The 23,899-nt window shown below is 36.6% G+C and overlaps 1 protein-coding gene across 2 annotated transcripts in view; it reads right to left on the reverse strand.

The window, feature by feature from the left end:
• PCGF5 (polycomb group ring finger 5) overlaps positions 1 to 23,899 on the reverse strand; it is a 55,034-nt gene that overhangs the window by 10,001 nt on the left and 21,134 nt on the right. Inside the window, exons 3-10 of one of the 2 annotated variants that reach the window (XM_005416456.3) lie at positions 23,415 to 23,724; positions 13,598 to 13,694; positions 9,132 to 9,187; positions 8,954 to 9,013; positions 5,653 to 5,801; positions 4,438 to 4,536; positions 3,334 to 3,423; positions 1,500 to 1,559 (exon numbers count right to left, since the gene is read on the reverse strand). In XM_005416456.3, coding sequence (XP_005416513.1) covers positions 1,500 to 1,559; positions 3,334 to 3,423; positions 4,438 to 4,536; positions 5,653 to 5,801; positions 8,954 to 9,013; positions 9,132 to 9,187; positions 13,598 to 13,694; positions 23,415 to 23,526 — 723 coding nt within the window. In that variant the 5' untranslated portion in view covers positions 23,527 to 23,724. The remainder of the gene's footprint in view (positions 1 to 1,499; positions 1,560 to 3,333; positions 3,424 to 4,437; positions 4,537 to 5,652; positions 5,802 to 8,953; positions 9,014 to 9,131; positions 9,188 to 13,597; positions 13,695 to 23,414; positions 23,725 to 23,899) is intronic. The other variant, XM_031062957.1, reaches the window with a different exon arrangement.

The following is a 23,899-nucleotide window of genomic DNA, read 5'->3' on the forward strand; positions in this document are numbered from 1 at the left end:
GCACTTGTTGCTCAAACCCCTTATTTTTCAGTCTGTCAGCATTTCATTTGTCTCAAGTTCTCCTCTTAACTTCATTAGCATACTGGATATTTTTTATAGCATAAAACTCTGGCAAATTTCATTGTCTCAGCAGCTGCATGGCCTTAAATACCTCCCCACCATACAACAGAGAGACAAAGCTAATATAAGTTTTTCTAAATTCCAGATTTGGAAAAACAAAAAATTATTACAGAAGCTATCATTAAAACCAAAAACATTTTGTTTCATCCTTCAAATGCAACAGAGATGAAGAAACAAAGATATAGCTCCAGACCTACAGGGTTAATAAACTTTACAAGCCATGGTAGTGAAATATCACCAGAACTAAATGTGATCACACTTGCAGGGGATTTACAAACTGGAGTTCAGAGAAATCACAAGGTAAACCCAGAGGTATTAACAGTACCAGGAGTATTTAGGAGAGAAGACAGGAAGCACCACGTGTAGTCTGCATGTGCAATTAACAAACATGTATCTGTGGTATCATAAATTACTTCTCTCTGATTAATTTTTTCTTAGCACAGGACATGACTACCGTTTCATTTAAATGCAGTTTCACATTTTGACTTTGAGTATACAAATTGTCTCTAAAAGTGTGCAGATCTAATTGGAAGTGTACAAAGGCAGAGACAGAGCAATGACCACACAAATTGCCAAGTAAACCAGTGAGGCTCAGTGTTTTAGCAAACAAAATCACAAAACTGTACAAATCAAATGTACTATGCTGGGACAATTCTAATTATTGAAGGAGGCATGAGTGCAGTAGTTCACTTCTATCACTAGTGGGGAGTGACCCTCTGTCACTACTCTAATTTTTCCTCAAGATAAAAATAGTCTTCCAAAGTTGCAAAGTAACTTTTAGAAATCAGTTCAAATTGAAATTCTCAATGAGGAAACTGAAATACTGTTTCAAATAGTATTGGGAACCAGACTGGTCACTGAAATTTAGAAATCAGCTTCACTTTGCAGGTTCTGGAGGTTTTGCTTCTAGAGATTATTTGGTTTCTAATTTTAAAAATGTGAAAAGGAGTTTAGAAAAATCTAACATTTTTTACTCCATCAAAAAGGACATATGAATTACCACAAAGAGATGAAACCAGTGTAGTCTCTTAATTCACACTCCTAATTTTTGATCCCTTGCCAGTGACTGCCCAATACTGCTTAGTTAGAGGAATGAGATAGCAAGAGGTAGATAATCCTTTGAGGCTGAAATGGATATCAACCTATAGAATGGTATCTCTCAAAAAAATCACAAACAAAAACTGGCCTATGGCACAGAAGGCAAACTTCTAAATCCTTTGAATAAACTTTGTGCTGCAGGAATGAAAATGCTCAGACCTTGCTCACAGAGTTTTAGCACTTGATAGTGAGGAATTACAAAAACTCCACAAGCTGAATTACAATGGAGTGCTGACAGGACCTTAATGACTGTAGTATGTACAGTCGTGAGTGCCTCTTACCTGATAGAAAGTGCCATCCTGTGAGCAGACTTGCGAAGATGAGCAGTTCTGACACCGAAACTGCGGAGGAGATGATTTTCTGATCAGATAAGAGGCATCCACAGCTGGACATACACATTTACCATTTATTGATTTTTAAAAAAAAAATTAAATGTAAAGGTTACAATCAATTTACTTATTTTAAAACAGGAAAGAATTGTTTAATGAATAAATGGAGACTTTTCCCTTTTCTTGTCTATCTCATGTAAGGTCCACAGCTATGCAGTAAAAACTCATGGTCAATAGTACTAGAGACAAAGATAATGGATTCACTTGATCTTCATTCAGAAGAAGAGATTCTTAATTAATTACCATTGCAACTTCATTGAGGAGAACAAAATCATAGAAGCCTCGATATTACTGGATTTATTACCAGCACAATTAAATTTTTAGAGGTGTTAATCATCTTTGACTTCAGAGGAGTGATTTAAAGCTACATGAAAGAGAAGATGAACACATACCTGGCTATGGTGGGTGTATATAAATACGCTTACAAACTAAACCAGGAGTTGTGAACTATTGCATTCACTAAATGTTAAAAAATTATAGTTCTGAGATTTTTGAAAATTTTTAGTACAAATTTGTTTTAGCAAGATCATAGTTACTGTTGCCTCCAACTTCATGCAGTAGGCAAGGGCTGCAGGATGAAATGCCATGAAAAAATTCCATTATCACTGAAATTGTTGCCTCAACACTTCCTAATAGGACAGCCAATGCTAACAAAAATACAAGATGGCAAACCAAAGAGACATCCACTGGTTTCAAGGCAGTATTGGAAAAAATTCTAGTTAAAGCTCTCTTGGGGGCTTTCAGAAATCACAAAATTTCAGTGTAATATTACTTTCAAATTTACTGAATACTTGCCTATATACAATGATCTCCCGAATTCCTATCAAAATCTATCCTTCCCCCTCCAGCTTCAGATTAAGGTAAAACTTTAGGAGACTTGTAAATTGTTAACTTTGCAGTGTGTTAATCCTCTGTGTTTTCTGTCTGTGCCCCAGCACTTATTATTCTAATCATTAGGAAGCTTAAAACAAAAAAAAGAAGAAATTTGGAATTTTCTTCAGATACGTACATTAAAGTATGTTACAAAGCAATAAAGAGTGAAGACCAATCAACAGGCACACACAAACAAATGCATAAAAGAAAGAAGAAAAGGGAATATGACTTCTAATAAAAAAATATACAAGGCAATACTAAACCAAACTGAATATATTTTCTGAAAAAAAAGTCTTTAAAAAGATACTGCAATTCTAAAATATACACATGCAGCAAGGAAAACCCATCTGGCTGTTATCTGAATGTTATTGTTCTACAGCATATCCAAAAAGAATAGATGTAGTATTAACAGAAACAGTAATAAAATATTAGATTTCACTAGTAATTTTTTCAGTGTCACTTTCAGTTTACTGACTGAATAAAACAGGTTCTTACTGAAGAACTGTTGGATGCAGATTCCCCAACTATTATAACTCAGAAGCAAAAGCAAGTTTGCAGAAAAAGAACAAGGGCTTGGGTTTTCAGTTACTTGATTTAAAACTCTGAGCAGAACTTGCTTATACACATCATACATCCGCTATTTTGAACTTTCAGAATCTACACAATATATTTGCTGAAGGGTTTCACCCATAGGGTTTTACATAAGAAATTCAGAAAACATGCAGAAGGCATTTTTAAATAGGGTTTTTTTGAAGGGCCATAGATTATATTCAGGCCTAAGATGTGAAAGTATGTATGGTTTCTATAATAAATATACCAAAACATCATTTATCAATAATGTAACAGCATTTACGTTTTCGCCTCTTAGTCTCCATCTTGTCATATAGATGAATTCCATAGTGTGATCCTTCCCCATGATTTCTCCGTTGCATAGTACATCCAGCTTAAAATACAACAGAACAAACAGTAAGACAAAGGGATGCAGAAATTTAATGTCTAAAGGAACTGCTAAGTGAATCTCCAGAGTTAATCCTTCCACTCCTATCATTATATAATGATACCATCAGACATGTATATCAAAGCTGGATGAATACAGCATGCTGACAATATGTTATTTTGTACCCTGGTATTCACTTTTGTGTTTTTATTTGAAGTGTGGACAGAAAGAAGTCTGCTACCGAGGTATGAAATCACCAGTAGACAAACATTCCCTATATTTAGCTACATTACACAGTCTCCATTTGAAGAGAAAGCCTTGTGCAGTATTTTGAAGGCCATCTTGCTATGCCAGTACTCTTTCAAACCCAAAGATATAAACCAGAAGTACAGTAATTTTCATTTAAAAAATAGATTGTAAAGAAACTTTAAAAAATTAGTTTAAAAATAACTAAGAAATTACAAGGAAAATGCACTTCAAAGTACACAGACATTCCTTAACTGAAAGCAAAAGACAGAGGAAAACAATTATCTCAGTGTGAAAAATGTCTACTTTAAACTGTATTATAGCATCTTACTGCTGCCTGCCACTGCAAATGTTTGACAGTATTTTCATTATTAGACCTATAATATTTTCTGTGTTTCAGACAAAAAAATAAAAGGCAAAATTTTGAAGTAAGCAGATTCTTTGTAACACAAGCCATTAAGGTACCAGACAGATTAAAAACCAAATGACACCAAAAAGGCTGGACACCATGACAAAATCCTGTGCATAGTTATAACCTGTGCACCAAACCTAACTCTGCCCTACTCCTGACCAAAGCTGGGAGGCTGCTGCTGGTGCTAAAGACAGCCTGCCCTGCATGGAGCCTTTGGCTCCTGTGCAAGAACAGGCTGAAGAAATAGTCTGTGCTCCAGTATCCCTGGAAAGAGGGAAGTTGGTTCAAACATGATTAAATTTCACAGAAATAGATTATGTTGCAGGGAAATAAAAATAAAAACATCTTTCTTTCAAATGTACCTCATAGGAACTTGGAAGTTTTAATTTTAAGCTGAGAAACTTTTTGATAGTTCCCACGGTCACTCGAGTAGAACAGCGGATAAATTTCTTCATTAAGCCCTAAAGCAACAGCAACAAATCAGAAAAAAACATATCAGAAATTTAAAAATTTAAAAAACATGTGAGCAATCTTTTGTGCAGGAGCACCTATAACTGATAATCTTTTCAACCAGTCACCAATTCTCTTCTAATTTATAATGACACCATAGGTTCATTTTTGTTCACTTGTTTTCAAAATTTAAAAGATGACAAACAACTTCATTTGACCCATCTCTGGTTCTAAAGATATTTCTAAAAGATACAGAAGGGAGGAAAGAAATAAACCAAAGCTCAGCTACCACCAAACCCATCAAAACCCCCAGAAGAACTTAAACAATCAGTGTGTTTGTGTTAGTACCACTGGGGGTCAAAGAAATGTTGCATTTCTTAGAAGTGTTAAGAGCCTCCAAAGTTATACACGTAACACAACACTTAGAAAATACAAGTAATTTTATTAGAAAAGTTCTTAAATATATTTTTCCTTTTATTCTTCTATTTGTAATTTAATAAAACATTGTTAAAATCGAAGCTGATTTCTAAAGACTTTCTTCTATACTAAGTATGCTAGGTAATTCCCTTCAGGAATAGAAACCAAATATCCCTAATTCTTAAAACAGCAATTGGCAGGTATTATTCCACACATTTTGCAGACTGAAGTGATCTCCCCAAGGCCACAGACAACACATCAGGGTCAGATTCAGGTTTACAACTCAGAAGATCTGGATCCCAGTAATTCAGGGCACCACATATTTGATAAGCAGGTTCATTCTGGCAGGTTAAGACAGTAATCCTGAAGGTACGAGGCAGCTCACCTACAGCTACCTTTATAAATATGTCTGTGGTGTGCTGTAATCTGTTGGGTACTGCAGTTATATACCATAAAGGCTGTAGACTACAAAACTATAATCCCCACACAAACAAAAATTCCACTGTCACAGATGGCTTTCTGTATAGAATTGTATTTTTCCCAAAATTCCAAAGATGCACTGAAATGCCTCAAAGGGAAGGACTAAATAAGCATGAAGTGGGAACAGGTCACTACAATCAGGTTTATTTTTAACAGTTATAAAATGATTTGGTTCCTAGAAGTTGCTGTTCTGTCATCAATAAGTGCAGCACAGCTTGTTTGCTACTCACTTTGACAACATTATCTCCTGACTGCCCATTGTTGCGTAAACAGTCGAGGCAGATTGCGATCTGTGGGTCACTCCTGTGATAGTCTTTGTCTTCTTCATTTTCATCACACTCCTCATCTACTTTGGGTTTATCAGCTTTTGGACTTTCATCTGTAAAATATGAAGATCATATTATTTAAGTATAAAGTAATTAAAAATCATATATTTAAGGAAATAAGGCATTTTTATGAGCCATAATTTTTCTTCACATTAACTTCACACATTTTTAATTCAGGGCATTCTTACACTGACCAACTTAAAGATCTCTGGAAACAAATTTTTACTATTGAAATTTTAATGCAATACGCAAACAACAGATTTCTATGGAACAGAAAATAATTAGTTGATGGACTATGTTGGGTATGGCTGTCTACTTCTGATATGTTCAATAAATAAAACCCTGCAACTCTGCATGCATCACAATCACTCAAGACATGTAAACCTACTGCACAGTGTGGCAGTTCAGTGACAAAAATAGTGTTTTAAAATAAACAATAGAATGACTAATCCCAACACTTATATATCAAAGTAACACAGCCAATCAATTCATATTAACTGTGAATAATCCAGTGCAGACAAGTCCCTGTAATGCAAACTAAATGAGGCAAACTAAACCTTAGACTTCATCCACTTTTGACCACATCTAAATAGGTCACTGTAAAAACTCCAGGTGTTTCTCTCCAGAAGGATTTTAGAACTAAATAGCCATATATTTACTTACTCCCTTTAAAAAAGAAAAAAAAAAAAAGAAAAGAGGAAAAGTCTGTGTATTTTTTAGCAGAGCTTATACAGACTACATAATCACACACAGCATGTTATCCCCTTTCATTCTGCCGTTGCTGTTAACATGTTCTATTGGTTCCTGGTTAAAATTCTAACTCTTTGGAAAAGTACCATCTTGTATAGTTTAGAAAGGTGTAGCAAAGTTGACCACTCAAATGCTAAGACTAGCGAGTACATCTAGATAAGGCTGCAATGTATGTAAATAATAACCATAAAATGGAGTAAGGCTTACAGATTTAGAGTATAGTATACAATAATCTTATTGTATACATTTGGATTTTTTTCTGTATCTCCAACTCACTTATTTTGATTTAAAACAAAGGTTGCTCTCTATTTGAATAAAACATTATCACAATTAACTTGAATAAGCTGCTTTCATGTTTTTAAAAAACTTTCAGATCAAGTTCTGCTGTTTTCCTACACTTACCAGATTCTAAAGGAATTTAGTAGAGTTCAGATGAGAAAATGGAATGTAAACTTTAATAAACACCAAGCCATGACCAAGTTTCTTGATACAGTAATTAGTTGCCTTTGTTCAGTTTACATATTCAAGATGAGTTTTAAGCTATATTCATTAATTTTCTTTCTTAGAATTTTTAAGTTTTCCCCAATTATGAAAAATTTATCCCCAAGTCCCTATTAGCTATTGACACATTTAGTTGAATGTGTATCATAGATACATTTTGTTCCTATCATCCTCTATGATCAGAATTTACAGTATCAAACTACAGATTTTTTTTCCCTGACAGTCCAGGAAGCAAACTTTATCAGTCAAGCAGGTGCAGTCCACCTGTCACAAGCATTTGTTCACTTCAGGCTGGACAGTACCAATGAATATTTTCTCTCTGTACCATAGTATTTCATTATTAATCAATTCTTTCTGGTAAGCACTCTCCTACAGGAGTCACCAATGGCTGAGATATGCTTTAATGTTTGGGGTTTTTTCCTTCTGATATGTGAAAATTTTAAGTCCTGGGATTTTTTAACAGCTCTTAGATGCTTAGGTTAGGAAATGTGCTGCAACCTGTGGCACAGGACATAACTGACAGACTCTTAAACTACAGTGACAATCTGATTGCAGGGCATGGTATTGACAACTGAAACAGTCTCTTCTAAATGAAACTATCCTCAGCAAATAATTTCTTCCCAGGCAAGATTCTAAATGCTTGCTTGTGGCAGAAAATAGCTTAAGTGCTCATAATTTGTATCAATGAGTTGTCATGACTTTCAAATACTTTGCAGAGACAAAGTTCCATAGCCCCAGGCTACAGTCTCTAATGGAGTTGGATACATCTGTAGCTACTCAGAAGTGTAATTTGTGAGTTAGAGCCTTCCTCTCATTCACAAAAACAATACAAGCTCTCACTTCACTTACTAACTCATCTCCACTGGATTTATCATTAAATTAGGAGAGGAAGGAGGAAGAGTAAGTTGGTCAAAAGTAAGTCACATTCTACAAATTTGCAAATTATCTGTTGATTCTATGTATATAGAAGACCATTTTCTAAACAGTCAAGAAATGTCTCTATCTCACAAAAATATTTTTGAAGTTTTTTATAAAACTGAACAGGTATACACTACATAGTATACTGTAGTAAACTAATATAATTTCTTCTAAACTGTTCTGCAGTTCATAATTTATTTATATAATAGAGAAAGTAACATTGTCCCTCACAATGGATGCCAAATCCAAGTCAACAAAACTTGTGAGAAAGAAAATTTAGTGTTACAAAGTTGAAAAGAAGACATTATAAAGAAATGAATGCAGAAGAATATTACAAGATGTTTACTTGACAGTTACCCTTTCCTGAAAATAGCTATTTTTTGACTTAATTGAGCCTTTCAAAAGTTCTTTAAAATCAAATCAAATAGGCTATGGTATTAAAAACCTGATGTCAAATTAAAGGGGCATAAAACCAGCTGGATCTACTCCTTGCTTAGCACCTCAGTACTGAGTTTCAAAGTTCATGGGTCAACTACAAAAAAATGAAACAAAACAAAGCAAAAAAACAAACCAAAACCCAACCAAAAAAGCATTGTGGGATCTATAGAAAACAATTATTTGGCATGTGTGGAAAACTGTTTTACTGCTTGTCATAACTAATTCTTGACAACCTCCTACTGAACAGATGGTGAAATTTGGTAACAGAAAGTAATTTGTAAAAACTCTGCAAAAAATCCTATCTTGCTCTATTAAGAAAATTAAGAATTCAGCTGGACAATTGTGAGAGCCTTGCAAGTGAGAGCCCAGGATAATGCAAATGAAAATAATGATAAAACAGCTAGAGTTTGTTAACCAACTGGTTGATAGATAAGCAGTAGTATGAAGTATAGAAGGCCCATACATCTGCACAGATTCGCTACAAGTTTCTGTAGTATCTTTGAATTCAGGAAAAACAAAATGTACTTGTGTCAGTGAAGAAACTGGTCTTAATAAACAGTGTTATTTAACACACAGATGAGAGGGAAAAAATCATCACCTTGTCCATTTTCTTGAGGTTTGTTTTTCTTCCAAAACTCAATCTCTCGCTGCAGTTCCTCTAGTTAACATCAAAGAACAGTAATGTGAATTTTTAAATCAATACCAGGTACATAATTAGAAAGAGCCATATTCCCCCACCAACCCAAATGGTTCCCAAAACCAAATGAGAAACTTACGTTCTCGAAGTCCAGGCACCAACTTAAATATAATTTCCTCTAAGGTGTTATCCAGCCTTTCAGAGGGAAAAAATACATTTCACATTAAATGGATACTAGCATTTTAAGTATTTTTAGTGTTTAAATAACAAAAGCTTTTGAATAATGAGTTGCATTTTTCTGGTAAATAATGAATCCTGTCAAAGTCAACTGATTTTAGTTTGAGAGACAACATGCATTAAAGCTTATCTCAACCATCTCCTAAATGGATTTATCATAGAAATAACAAAGGAATTACTTTTTCAACATATAAAGATAAGAATGAAGCAAAAGATAAAAACATTATACTCTAAAATTTTTATTTCTGAATTTGTGTTACATACAAACAGTAGTGTTACTAGAAGGAACAGGCTGGAAAAGTTTTATCCAATTTTAAGGTCCAGCTTATGAGTAGTAAGCACGAAAATGATAAACTCCATTACCATACTAAGTGTTGAAGTGCTTTGGTAATAAGCCTGTTACAAAAACGGAATAGACTATTCCCTACTTACCAGACCACAGCAAAGCAGTCTTGGCAGGATAAAGAAGACCACAGTGCACCCATGCTGCTCTGACTTGATAGTTCTCAGTACCCAGCACAGTTAATTTGAACTATTTAAATCTGCCATGTGTTGTACTCCAGGAGAGAGTACACAGCACAGGCATGTCCTCTGATACCCTGATATTAGTGCCAAAACTAGTTATTACAGTCCCTTCCAGTGTACACACTGCAGTTACTCTTGCTGCTGAAGTTAAAATACTTATCTTTCCTTTTCTCTGAATTTAACCAACTCTTCTATCCATTTTGTTTATCACCTGCTTTCTAGTTCTACTTCCTCTCCTGGTCTCTTATCCTTCAGTTTCCTCTGGTTTCATTCTGTTTCCTTTTCCTTCCTCTCCTTTGCCCTTTATGTTCTTCTCTTGTCAACAGAAACTCCCATTGTCCACAGCCTAAACAAAAACTCATGACAAAATAAAACACTAAATAATGCAGGGAAATTAAGTATCTTGACATTCAGTCAGAATCTGGTGTATTTTAAATTGCCTTATTTTTTCATCTCAATAACAATATATTTCTTTATATATATTTTTGCAAATACAACTGTGTACATGGTATTAATACACTATGGGCCTGTTAAAAAACATAGCTGTTATGTCATTTGCTCACCACAAGTTGCAAAGTAGGAGTAAGAATGAATGTTTTTATTGTTGAGGAATGTCTACAATTCATATAAATTGATAACAATTATCTTAAAATAAATACATGAGTATTCAAGGTTCTCCTTATAGAATTTGTACTTGTACTTTACAATTAGACCCATTACCCAACCATCAAGTTCTGAGATTAGATCCCTGTGGTATCCATCAGTAGATTCAGTCATACCATAGAAATATTCATGTTTCAGCTACAACCACAACCCATTTTTAATTGCTTCTTCTTAAGGGGACAGCAACAACAAATTCAGCAAGTGAAACATCCCTCCCATAAAACAAAGCAGCACAGAGAGAGCACTTTCTCACAGATAAGAAGGAAATTAAAATTGTAGGATGTCTGAGTGCTGGATTTCTGATAGATGACAATGCAGGTCTACCTTCCCAGATGGTGTAACTTGCAGCCTCCTCTGTCAGTATCTGAGGGAACTACATGGTGCTGCTTTCTATGAAGTATCCACAGCAGAGCACTGGGAACTTGGGAACATGCCTTAGAAATGGAATTCATTTCACACTGTAAGAAAGCTCCAACCTTCATAATTTACGCATTAAAAGAAATGAAATTAAATAGGGACTTCAAGAGAGAACACTACTACCTTAATTAAAAATCCCTCTGTTCTTGAGGGTGGTATAATACATGCTGGTTTTCTTTCATTTATTTTTGAAAATTCCCACTTAGCACTTTCTAATTTACTTTCAATGGCCCAAAACAAAAGTCACTGATAATGCTAAAATAGCAAAAAAACCCTAGTATACTTTGCAAATTTACAATGCTAGAAGCAAGAAGTGGCTTCCCACTCTAGTCAATACTTAATTTTTTTCCAAAAACTAAACAAAAAAACTTCTTTCTTTACAGAGGATAAATAATAATCAATACTCTGACAGGGAGCAGGAAAAAAAAGTCCAATCTGATCTTTAAATGCAGGGAAACATGAAATTATTACAAGATTCTCAATTTCAGATGCATCTTCCAGTGTTCCACACATGTAAGCACTCTGACATAAAGATTTGTATTTTTGTGTCTCACATCAAACTCATTCCAAAATGAAACTACTTGAAAAAGGTGGTCTCAGTCATTTACTGTGATACTTCCTGTTAATGCTGAAAAAAGAACATTGATATTTCAGAGACACCACTTTCCATTCCCACATCTTCCAACCATCTTCCAAGTCTCCAAACCAGAACATACAGAAAGAAGAACCAAGAAATAAAGAAAGAAGAACTGCCAGCTCAGTATAGCTCCTTTTTTCACCTCATCTATAATACTGAATGAGTTACAAGATCAACACTCGGATAATTATCAGCAAATATGAACCAAACTAAGACTATTGCTCAGGGAAACTTGCATGCACAGGAGTATGCCAGCAAGAGAAAAAAGAAGTCTGCCCTCATGGCATTATCAACACACACCCTACTGAGTACAGATGATGCAGAATTCTGCTAAATTAGTAAAAGGAATTCTTAAAATTTAACACTCTTCCTACATGTTCATTTTAGAGCTCAATGTTGAATTTCAGACTTAGTCTTGTAGTTACAAGAGACCCCAAGTGCTGCCAAATAAGAGATTCATGTAAAAAGCTCACATAGCAATGAAGTTACTCAGAACTGAGTTTAGAAGTAGTTTATACAGCTTATCAGAGAGATCTTGGTTAAAACTCTTAAGTGGTGTTCAACACAATTTCTCAGAAAATGACTGCATCCTTTAGCAATGATGGGGCTGATCTCCATGGTCAGAGTGTAACTCTTATATTAATCTGTGCAGGCAGCATCCAGGAAAGATAATTCCATTGCATAGCTCATGTGCTCTTCTGATTATTAGTTTAGCAAATGTTTAAAGCTGGTTCATAAATTACAACCAGGAATCTACTAACTATATGCAGTTTCCTGGCACAGAGACCAAATGACTCTAAAAGAAAGTTCAGGAAATAATTGCAGAGAAAATAGCTCTTCCCACATTTCTGGCTTGTGCTCTCAACTTTCTTCACCCATCTATAATTTCCTGCTCAAAGGACAATATTTGTTTACTAAACATCTACTATATGTTTCAGAAAATGCATTTTTCATCTCATATGAAGTGGTCCTATCAGAATAAAAGAAATATTTCTAAATGCTTTTGTTTTCAGCTTATTATTAGCCTACAGCATATTATGTTATGACTCACACAGCACCTCAGAAACTGACAGGAAATCAGAAAAATAATCTACATGAACCTGCTCAGCCCCACCCTTCCAAAAATATTCAGATGACAAAGACTTAGGCCAGTAACACCCTTTACAGTTGCTGAATTCAATCTCTCTCAGTTATGCTCTTGGTACATAACTGGGAATGGTTGTGCACACATAGATCAGTCAAAAATCAAAGCAATGTATGACAAATTGTAACAAAACCAATGACATCAGAAAATTATACCAAGCCTAGTAAATTCCAGATGGAAATTTATATTTTTACATTAATGTAAGAATAAGTCCTTCTAAGTTCACAACAGTATTACAAACAATAATACTGGGTGATGGGGTGGAGGTAGTGTTGGAAGTGAGGACACAGAGTGCCTTCATCACTCCAAGAAAACATTAAATTCTTCCACTTATGATGACATTTGCAAATTTTTCTATCTCACTGGATGTCTATAATCTTTTTTCCAACATAACATCACTAAAAGTGAATCCAGAATTTTATGAAAAATAATTGTTTTTTAGAAGGTATGTTAATACAATACAAAAAAAATCTCAAAAAAGGGTATTTTTAATGTAAAAGCTTCTTTTCATTAATCTTACAACAAATTTCAATTCAGATTGGTGGACTTATGCCCTGAAAAACATTGCTTTTAACATGATTCATTTTCTATATGTTGTTCTAAAAGAAAAAGTTGCCATAACTTTGGAATGCCCTAAATAATTTGAAAAAACAACCCTCTAGAACTTAATTTCATGTAAAGAATGAAAAGTACCTCATTTGTTTATACGTTTAATAGAGATACTAATTCTTGTTTTACACTTGTACAATAGAAGCACTATTTCTGTGCCTTTCCCTTATGTTTCCTCCTTTTACTACATCTGAAAAATTCAATTTAGAATGTAGTGGGAGCTGAGAAAATGACAACCTATATGGCTTGGAACAGTTAATATATGCATTATACAAGTAAGCAAAACAATTATTGCCCTTTTAGGAAAAAAAACATTAAGATTTTTTGTTGCTGTTCATTGCATTTCAGCAAATGCTGTGAAATAGATTCTTACCTTAACATTTCTAGTGGATTGGTCTCATGCACTTGGTTGCCACACCTGGGACAGTCATTGCTGTCTTCAAAGTGTTGAACAATACAAGTCTTACAAACTAAGACAGAGAAGGAAAAAAAAAAAAAAAGAAAAAACCCACTTAGACAAAACCCAAATAATATTGCTGGAGTATGACCTAATGATACCTGGTAGCTACCCCACACATCAGAAATATAGAGTATTGTCTTAAAGTAAATAATTACAATGTATCTTATCCCCTTCTTGTTTCTCAAAACCACTGTTAGTTCTGCTCCACTGCGACACCAAGGTCAGCAGCACAGGCTGGACAAGCACTTTAAATTATGAGATATTTCTGCTACTTAGAATTCTCCCAGCATCATAACCCATGAAGCCCATAGCCTGTACCACCTTAAAGAGCAGGTTCTCAGGTGGGTGCTGGGGAACTTCCACCATCACCTCAGCTGATCTGAAATAACCTACATCAGATCACCATCAATGGTGTTGCTTGCAGCTGAAAATACTGATTTAAATACTTATTGCAAGAGAAAAGGTCACATAAATTGTACACAGGTTCAAAGTGTTTCCTTTTTGACACAGTGCTTTCCAAAGCAATGACAGAATGTACATTCAACATTTAATATTTGAACCTTTTAATGAAAAATCAGGATCAGGACCATGGCAAGTATCAATAAACCCAAACCAACAACAATGTGAATTGAAAAACTAATCAACTGAAAGCAAACTAAACAAGGTGCTACACTACTGTTGCTTCCAAATGATCAATTACAGACTGTAGATTTTAGTGTCATTTATTATGGAAGCCAAGCTGATGAGAACAAATATGCCTGCTATTATTACTGCACAACAATGTTCTGGATGGAGATAAACTCTACTCTCTTCTTATTATTAATTCACCTACACCGAAATAAGAACTGCAAATTCATCAGGAAATGGACTGAAAAAATAAATGGACTGCTGCGACTGCAATATGCTTTCTGCTGAAACACTAATTTTTTTCATCAATTACTTAAAGAAGTATGAACATCTCTAAACAAGTTGGTAAATTCTAATTATAAGACAACTCTAGGAATCTTGAACTTCCTTTAACAAACAAAGCCTGTATTTGTCTTTGCTTTAGAATGCTCAGAAGGGTTATATCAAATCAGCTGATGCTGATAATGCACACATATTAAACCTCCATGTAGGTGTTTTTTCCAACCGCTTTAAATCACTAACTTAAAGACATTTAACTTTACAGCCCAAGATTGTAAAGGAATTGCAAAATAAGTCTTCTGTCAGTTAAGCTTTTCAGGTGCAGCACCTGATAGCTCCTAATCCTGGTATCTATATTGTGCTGAATTCATTGCTTCTGTCAGGAGAAGGTCAATGGGTTAGTGGTGGGTGAGGACAATACCAATGAACCACCAGCTTAAGAGTCACAGGCTGTCTCAGAAATGTCAGTAGTTGGAAACCTGAGTTTAAAGAGTGTGGGGGAGAAAAGGGCTGAGGAGCAAGTATGATGATGAAATTGTGAAGTCTAACATAGATGCAAATTACTGTCATCTGGAAATTCATGTAAAAGTCACTGAGCTAAGTAACAGAAAAGTTTGGCTTACTCTAGACCTTTTCTAACTTGACTTCATAGAAACTGAGCTTAAAGATAACTCTTTTTTCAATGGAGTTTCATCTGCTAACTCCTATAACAAAGGAAGGAGTTAGTTTTTATGTTTTTGGTAAGCCTTCTGTCTGGTATAAACAGCAGCAGCTCTATGGAGTCTCTACCCTGACACCAAGTTAAAATGATCAAGAATAAACAAAGTGGAAAGTTTGTAAAAATGTAACTACAACTGTTCAATACTAATTTCAGAATCGATAAGCTCAACCCCTAACCTTCTCTTATTTGGAAAATGTCCAGGCTGGATGAGGTTCTGAGCAACTTGAACTAGTGGAGGGTGTCCCTGCCCATGGGAAGAGGGTCAGAACTAACTAAGAGTTGGGTGTTCCAGCCCAAACCATTCTATGAATTTATTTTGCAACAGAGACTCAAAGAATTAGCACAAAAATTCTTCCAAAGGAGAAAGGGCTTTGTTTCAATACCAGAGTGATTTGGTTTCTTTTCTGTAAGCAACAGAATTAGCCTCCTTCTGAAAGAATTTCCTTGCATTTTAAAAAAAAACCTTTCTGAAATTCTTAAGAGAATTTAATTCCCTTCACTTGTTCTCAGGATTTCTGCTCCACTCATGTCAGAGAAGTTCTTGAAGTCTGTGATGAGATGACACTGTTCTTACTGCATTCAGTTGTCTTGTAAAGATATTTTACATTTGAGCTTCCTAGGTCTTTTGTTTGTTTTCCAAAACTAAAGGTAAATAGGGCCTATCTGAGCTATAGCTTTCATTTAAACCCAGAAGAAATCTGAAATTATTACTATTCAGAGAACTCCATGCCATCGGATCTGTAACTAATACACTTATTTAAGTCAGATAATTGACTCCATAAAACCTTCCAATCACCAAACACTCCTAAACATAAAGCATGCTAACATCCAAAATAATGTATTTGGAAGAAATATTTATAATATAAACCAATCTATGGAAAGGAACTGAATTCCTCAGTCTGAATACATTTTTGTGCTCTCTTTATAACTTTTGTTTTTCAGAGGACACAACACCATTAGAAGGCATGCATGGTCCAAGAAAGGACCTCATGATTAATGGAGAGCTTCATTTCCAGTGTAGGAAAGGTCTGTGAGTAGAACATGTACAGAGAAGACATCATAAGGAATCAAGAACCTTATTCCAGTCCTATATGGATGCTTCTCTATGCCAATAAACACACAGATCTGGATCATGTCTTTGTACAACCAGCTCAATACCATAAAAATCCCCTTGAAACTGTAAATCAATACTGAAGTAAGCTAAACCAACTTTTGCTTTTTCTCATGTAGAGCTAGGGTGCTATGAGGATTTGCTGACCACAACTAAATGTGATTTACCACCAGGAATATAAGGGTAAAAAATGCATATAAATTCTAGCATGTATCTCCTTCTAGCACATAGGAGATACATGATACTCCTAGTGGGATCATCAACTATATTCAAATATTTTCCTATATGATAGGTATAATCATCCTCTGTTACTCTCAATGTAAAACACCGAACATTTTTCAAAGCCTACTTCTTTGCGGTTTCAGAAAATGGGATGAAATCTAAACATTGGGTGAAAAAGGTAGGCAAAAAGGGAATTCTTAAACACAATTAAATGACAAATATCATTAATTCATCACCTTAGGGAAAAAAACAAACTCCACACCAAAACCCTTCAATGCTTCCAGTACAGGTTAACAAAACAACATGGTTTCATTTGCTTTACTGTAGGTCATGGTAGGGCAGCAAACAGGCAAAAGGAAACTGCTTAACCTAAAAGTACAGTTTGCAGAATTTGGAGGCATATGCTACACATGCCAGTGAAATGAGAACTTGAATTTCATAGTCATACAATGACATTTCAGATGAGACACAATAAAAGTTAAACTCATGTAAGATGACTTTCTATGGCTGATAAAAGTACCCATGTGACATATGCTAATTGGCTGGCTGCATAACAATGCTGTTTTCCAATACACAGATATCTGGTTCACACATTCTTTCAGATCTTCATAATCAGATGAAAAACATAGATACAAGTGCCAAGACTGTGCTGTATGTCACAAACAAACAAAAAAAGGATACCTCTTATGAATATCTACATACATATGTATCCATCCAGGTTGCTGTTTAAATGTGGATTAATGAGGTACCTAAATAAAACTTCATGTTGCATTTTTAAAATAAAGTATTCTACAAGATAACCTTTAATTAGTTAATTGTGGTACAAATTCTTTGTCAAAACTCATCCTTTGAATTCTTCCAAGGATTTCTTCTCTCAAAGTTAATCACTCTGATTCAGTGAGCAAAGGAAGGGCACAAGATATGCACAGCTAGTGGAACATCAAACCCATCTCACTGATGGCACAGAGGTGCAACAAGACATTTGGTATGTTTAATGAAGTATTTAATTATCTACCTTAAGCCTGCTTTAAAAGCACTTACTTTTAGGGAAAGTGTTTGCTTAAAAACAGGACAGAAAACTTCACTTAACTACCTTTACAGAAACTATACAAGTGGGATTACTCTTCTCTTAATTACTACTACCAGACACAGTCACACTAGATTTTCTTTTGTTAAAAGGGAGAGGGAATTTCAGCATGTGATAACCAAGAAAGACCTTTTGTGTTGAAAACTATTTAAAAATAACATTAAGGCCCTGCTACATGCCTTTGACTAAAGTTTTTGCAGGAGAAGGAGTCTGAAGGCAGCTCAGCTTGCTTGTCTGAGGGTGAGAAATTTTGCTGCAGTGAAGTTTTTTTGGGATCTTGTGTTGACAGCATAGGTTTTTAGCAAAATCTGAAAACCACTCCGGTTAAAAGATTATTTGATATTGAAAACTACTTCTCTTGTAAATTTCCTGCAGGGAAGGACATGTCTGAAAGTTCCTAGTCTGCCTTGGTTGGCAATTTCTTAACACAAATACTAGAGAGACCAACTAGAAGCAATGCACCTTTTGATCTGTTCATAAACAGGGAAAAGTTGGTGATGAATACAGCCACAGAGAGCAGCTTGCCTTGAGGTGAGTTGAGGATCTTGAGAAAGGATACACACTTAAACAGCACAGTTAGGACTCTGAACTTCAGGAGATGGGACTTCAGCTCGTTTAAGCAACTGTTCATCAGATTTCCCAAGGAGACTATCATTGGAAAGAGACTTAAGAGAGCTGGCTGAGCTATAGAGTCCACTGCACAGGGAATTATGTCAGAAGAACTGCTTAGTGCACAAGAATTGCTAAGTGCACATGGTTCCTAATTAATATGCAAAAGTAGATCATATTAGAAGTGAAAACAAGAAGGGGAAACAAAAGGATATAAAATCACTATTCTGGCACTTAAAGGTTGGAAAGCCAAGGCCCAGCCATAGCTAAAACTGATGAGAGACATAAGGGAATTGTGTAAGTATGCTAGGAGCTGAAGGAAGCTTAGACAAAATATGCCTGTTAATGAATGAGGGAAACAACTCAGGAATAGCTTATGCAGAAACATTTGAAGTCCTCAGTATCTTTTTGCCTTGGTCTTCACAGGCAGTGCTTGATCCTCCCTGCATACCAGCTTGATTTAGGAAGGAGAGGGATGATCAACAGCCAAGGAGCAGCAGGTTAAAGCTTACTGAGAAAGACTGGATGTATTCCAATCTACAGGCCAGGTAGGATTCACTAAGATGAAAGCTCATCACCATAATCAGGGTGATTATGAGAGGTACCTGATGACTAGAAAAGAGTGGTGTGTTATGGTCACCTGTAATAAAGAGGAGACGGATGGCCCAGGGAAGTGCAGCTAAACAGCCTCCTCTAGCTCACTGGGAAGATGGCAGATTACCTCATGTCCCTTGGAGTCAATTTCCAGCTATGTGAGGGACAAAAATGTAATCAGAAAGTGGCAACAGCAATTTGCCAAAAGCAATTCATGCTATAGGCTGGCAGGTGATGTAATAATAGCTTGTACCATTTGAACAGCAGCTACAGGAGTGACAGAGCCCATCCTCTGCGGAGTGGCAAAGAGTATCACAAGGAGCAATGGTCACATGTTGACATCTGGCAGGACATTCAGAAAAACTAGATAAAGATTGTAGCACTGGTAATGGTTATTAAGAGAAGCTGTGGAGACTCCATGCTTAGAAATTCAAATGTCAACTACACAGAGACATGGCTTGACCTGGTAGAGTGCTGGCAACTAACGTGTCTCCTGCATGAAGTTAGCCTAGACAACCTCCAGATATTTGTTGATGTTTTCAACCAACATTTCTACAATTTTGTAAACAGTCTGTTATTTTTTAAGATACTAAAGAATGCTCTTGAGGAAAGTTTATTTTGCAAATTTTGTAAGTCCACACTATACTAAACAATGGAGTGACTCAGGAGACAGATGATGGGACATGCCCTTTAGCTCACATCCAGCCTGCTTCCATCAGTGGTTCTTAAACATCCCTGACAACTGTGTAAAAGACTAGAAAAAAAGGTTTCAGTCCATAAGACAAAACCATTCCGTTGATAGTAGCAAAAAAGAAATGAAGTACTGAATTTGCAGAATAAGTACTTCTGCACAAACACAACCGTTTCCTTTCCAACAGACATAGGAAAGTTTGCACTTCTGGTACCCAAGTTGCACTTAGGTTTCCCAGTGAATAGTGGAGTTTTCTGTCCAACATTTTCAAAAGCCCCAGCAGAAACATCTCTTATTGAAAAGGCAGGCAGATATTTCTCAGAGCAGGAATATCTTCCAGAAATACAGAATATGCAAATCAACTGCTAATTCCCTGCTGTGGTTACTACTGATCACATTAGTTCCCCTATGATTACTGGAGAACATCTATGTCAATACATGCTTTTCATCTTGTCCAAAGTCATACACTGCACTCCCAGTATCTAATGAATTTACACTGCTTTTTCAACCATTAATACCTGCAGATTTTGATCATTTGTACAACACTGCTTTCAATCATGGCAATTAGTAAGTACAAGACAAATACCAAAGGACAGTTAAAATCTATTTGTATGTATGCACAGTTAAAATCTATGTGTATCTATTTGGACAATACTGAAGAATCATACCTGTACCATACCTGTATTTGAAAAAAAAATTAAAATATTAAATATTTTCTACAAGATAACTTAGCAGAGTACCTCCCTGAATTCTTCCATCACCTTTTTCTTCGCAGACATAAGATTTGCATATCACCACTGTTTTCAAGTTTTAAATTTTCCTTTCCATCACTGTAATCTTTGTATCTTGGTAACTGAAACTAGACTTTGCTTTAAAGAAACACCACCATCTTTCTTGCATTTCTACTTAAGGACCAAAATATGTGGCAGTTTTTTGGTGAGAAGACCTGTGTAACTATATGGCAGCTCAGTAAAATTCATGTGTTCTGACCTGGGAACTAGGCAGTGACAGAGCTGGCTCAGTGAAGAGCTCACAAACTACAAAAGAACAAAAGAAGCAGATGCTGCTGAAACGAGAATGGTCCTTATGCCATTATTGTTTTGCAATAGGACCAAAAGTAAATAAAAAATAAATTATGTAAACAAAAAGATACCACAATAAAAACATTTTTTTCTTAAATCTGATTTCTGATGTAACTATTTTCCCCTAATCCCAACCTTTTAAAAGTTGTCAATGTTCATTAAACTTCAATCATAAAAAATATCTAATACTGGAATTTTTCCAGTTTCTTTAAATGGAAAGAGAATTTAATAATATATTTATCTCTCTCTAATAAATTTACCTCTGTTAAGTACCTCAGTCTTTTCCTGATTCTTTGTTACTATTTCCCCCCTGTATCCAATAAAGGATGAAGATCTTCCTTACCACTCCTTTTCTTGATAATGTATTTATATAAACATTTTAAATTGTCTATTATGGCAGTAGCCAGATTAAGTTCTGGTTGGGCTTTGGCCCTTTTAATTTTCTCTCTTCATAACTTCATGGTGTCCCTGCAGTCCTTCTGGGTTTGACTCCCCCTTCTTCCAAACTCAGAAGCTCTACTTTTCTTACTAAGATCCAGAGAAGGCTTTCTGTACAGCCAGGCTGGTCACCTTCCCTGCCAGCTCATCTTTCTGCACTTGGGGACAACCTGCTCCTGGTGCCTTTAGGATTTCCTTCTTAAAGCACATACAGCCTTCCTGGACCTTCTGCCCTTCAGGACTGCCTCCCAAGGGAGTACATCAACCAGGATACAAAATCTGCCCTCCAGAAGTTCAGGGAAGTGGTTCTGCTAAATGCCCTCCTTACTTTTCCAAGAATTGAAAACTATCTTTTTGTGATTGCTGTGCCCAAAGACGTCCTCCAACTTTCACATCACCCACCAGTTCCTCTCTGTTCACAAACAACAGGTCCAGCAGGGCCTCCCTCACCAACTGTGTCAAGAAGTTATCCACCACCCACTCCAGGAACCTCCTAGACCGTCTTCTCTCTGCTATTTCCAGTAGGCATCTGTTAAACTGAACAAGTGCTAGTGACTGTAAGACTTCCCTCAGCTGCTTCTTGAATGTTTCATCTACCTCTTCATTCTGGTTAGGTGATCCTAACAGACTCCCACCATGGTACCTGCCTTGCTGGCCATTCCCCCAGTTCTTACTCATGAACACTCAACTCTATCATCACCATCACTGAATTCTAGACACTCAAAACACTCCCTAACACACTCCCTGGTGCTACCTCACCAGGTCTCCTTCCTTGCCTATCCCTTCTGGAGAGTTTTATAGCCATCCACTGCATCCTTCCAGTTGTGTGAGTTATCCTGCCATGTTTCTGTGATGGCCACTGGGCTGTAATTTTCCTGCTGCACAGTGGCTTCCATTGTTTTAATTCTCTGTGTGTTTCATATAGTAGGGATGCAACACCAAATTGTAAAAATTAACAGTGAAGACATTAACAACTGCAAGAACAACACTGCACAGCAACCACAGAAATGCCAAGACAAGACTTTTAACTGATATTTGTTAAAGGTTTAAAAATGGGAAATCTACCAAAAGACATATGCTTCCTCTTACTCTTCTTTTAGAAGACTTCAGATGTTATTTGGAAAGATGTCAAATTCTAAAGGAGGTCCAGTGAAACTACTGGCTATTCAGAAATAAATGTAAAAAAAGCAAGCATGTAAATAAGCTTGTGAAAGTAAGATGAGAGAGTTTGACAGGACCCTTCATATGTTTTATATAATTCGTACATGACAATGTATGATGATGTAGCAGGAGCAGAAGACAACCTCAACAACTTTTCCTGAGACAGTTTCATTGAAAGAGATCTATTCCCTACGTAAATATTTTGCCACCTTCAAGTATTTCCCTGCATTGTGCCATGGAACACTGCAGAGATGTAGGCCACTGCTGACCAAGCTAGTGTATCCATCACACATACTGCCAACAGATACATCAGTTTAAGCTTCAAGCGTGGTTATATCATCAAAAGAGCACACCTGACCTAATGATCTCACCTGTGATAGACAGGCCACAGTGATATGTTAGGTGTTAGAGCCAGCACAATCTCCACTAGCCTAGGGCAAACAAAAGGGTCTCTGTGCTCTGCCAGGTCCAGCAGAGCTGACATACCCTCACAGAATGGGTCAGGCTGGAAGGGAGCCCACTGGGTCATCTGGTCCAACCTCTCTGCTCAAGCAGGGTCATCCCAGAGCACATGACACAGAATTGCATCCAGACTGCTCTTGAATATCTTCAGTGAGGGAGCCTCCACACCCTCTCTGGGCAATGTGTTCTAGTGCTTGGCCACCCATATAGTAAAGAAGTTCTTCCTTGTGTTCAGGTGGAACTTTCTGTGCATCACTTTCTGCCCATTGCCTCTTGTTCTATTGTTGGCACTACCTAGATATTTACACATCTTAATGACGTCCCCTCTCAGCCGCCTCTTCCTGAGCCTGAACAGGCCCAGCTCCCTCAGCCTTTCCTTTTAAGAGAGGTACTCCAGACCCTTAGATCAACTCTCTGCTGGACCGGCTCCAGGAACTCCATATGTCTCTTTTACTGTGAAGCACAGAACTGCACACAGTTCAAGATAACCCAGACTACAGACCAGTGTTTAGGAATAATTAAAAATATTTAATGTAAAAATTCAGTAACCAAAAACAAGCACAGTGGTCATATTAAACGCATTAACACTTAAAAAAAAACCCCAACGACTTATGAAGGAGGGACTATTTTAAAAAGTATTACTTACAGGTATGGAGGCACTCCGTTACTGTAGTTGGCTTGATGAGATAGCCTTTACAGATATAGCAGGTGATATGAGGATTGAAATCTTTCACCAAGTGCTTCCTCTGAGTAGCCATTCGTGGAGCAGGAAACACTGGCAGAGTGCTTGGGGCCAGAGAAGCAAGTCTGAGAGGCGCTGATGTCCACAGTTCACAAGAGCTGCGGCGCTGCTCTGTGCAGCTGGACTTCTCCAGGCATTTGATCTTAATTCCGCAGGTCTCACTGAGACATGGCTCATAACTCCTGCTCCTGTGCCGGGCGAGTCATTTTCCTACCTGTAACACACGTGGAAAACGAAAGCTCTGTGAACCTGGCCGGACAGCGGTGATGCCCCGGAGGACCAATGTCGCCATGAACTTGGCAGCGTTCGGGGCTGTAATTTACATAACAGCAGCCGCCGTGCGCCGGCCCCGAGGTCCGAGGCCGCGCCCCCGCCCCGCGGGGCTCCGG

Source organism: Geospiza fortis, unplaced genomic scaffold (assembly GCF_000277835.1).
Source record: "Geospiza fortis unplaced genomic scaffold, GeoFor_1.0 scaffold130, whole genome shotgun sequence".
NCBI lineage: Eukaryota > Metazoa > Chordata > Aves > Passeriformes > Thraupidae > Geospiza > Geospiza fortis.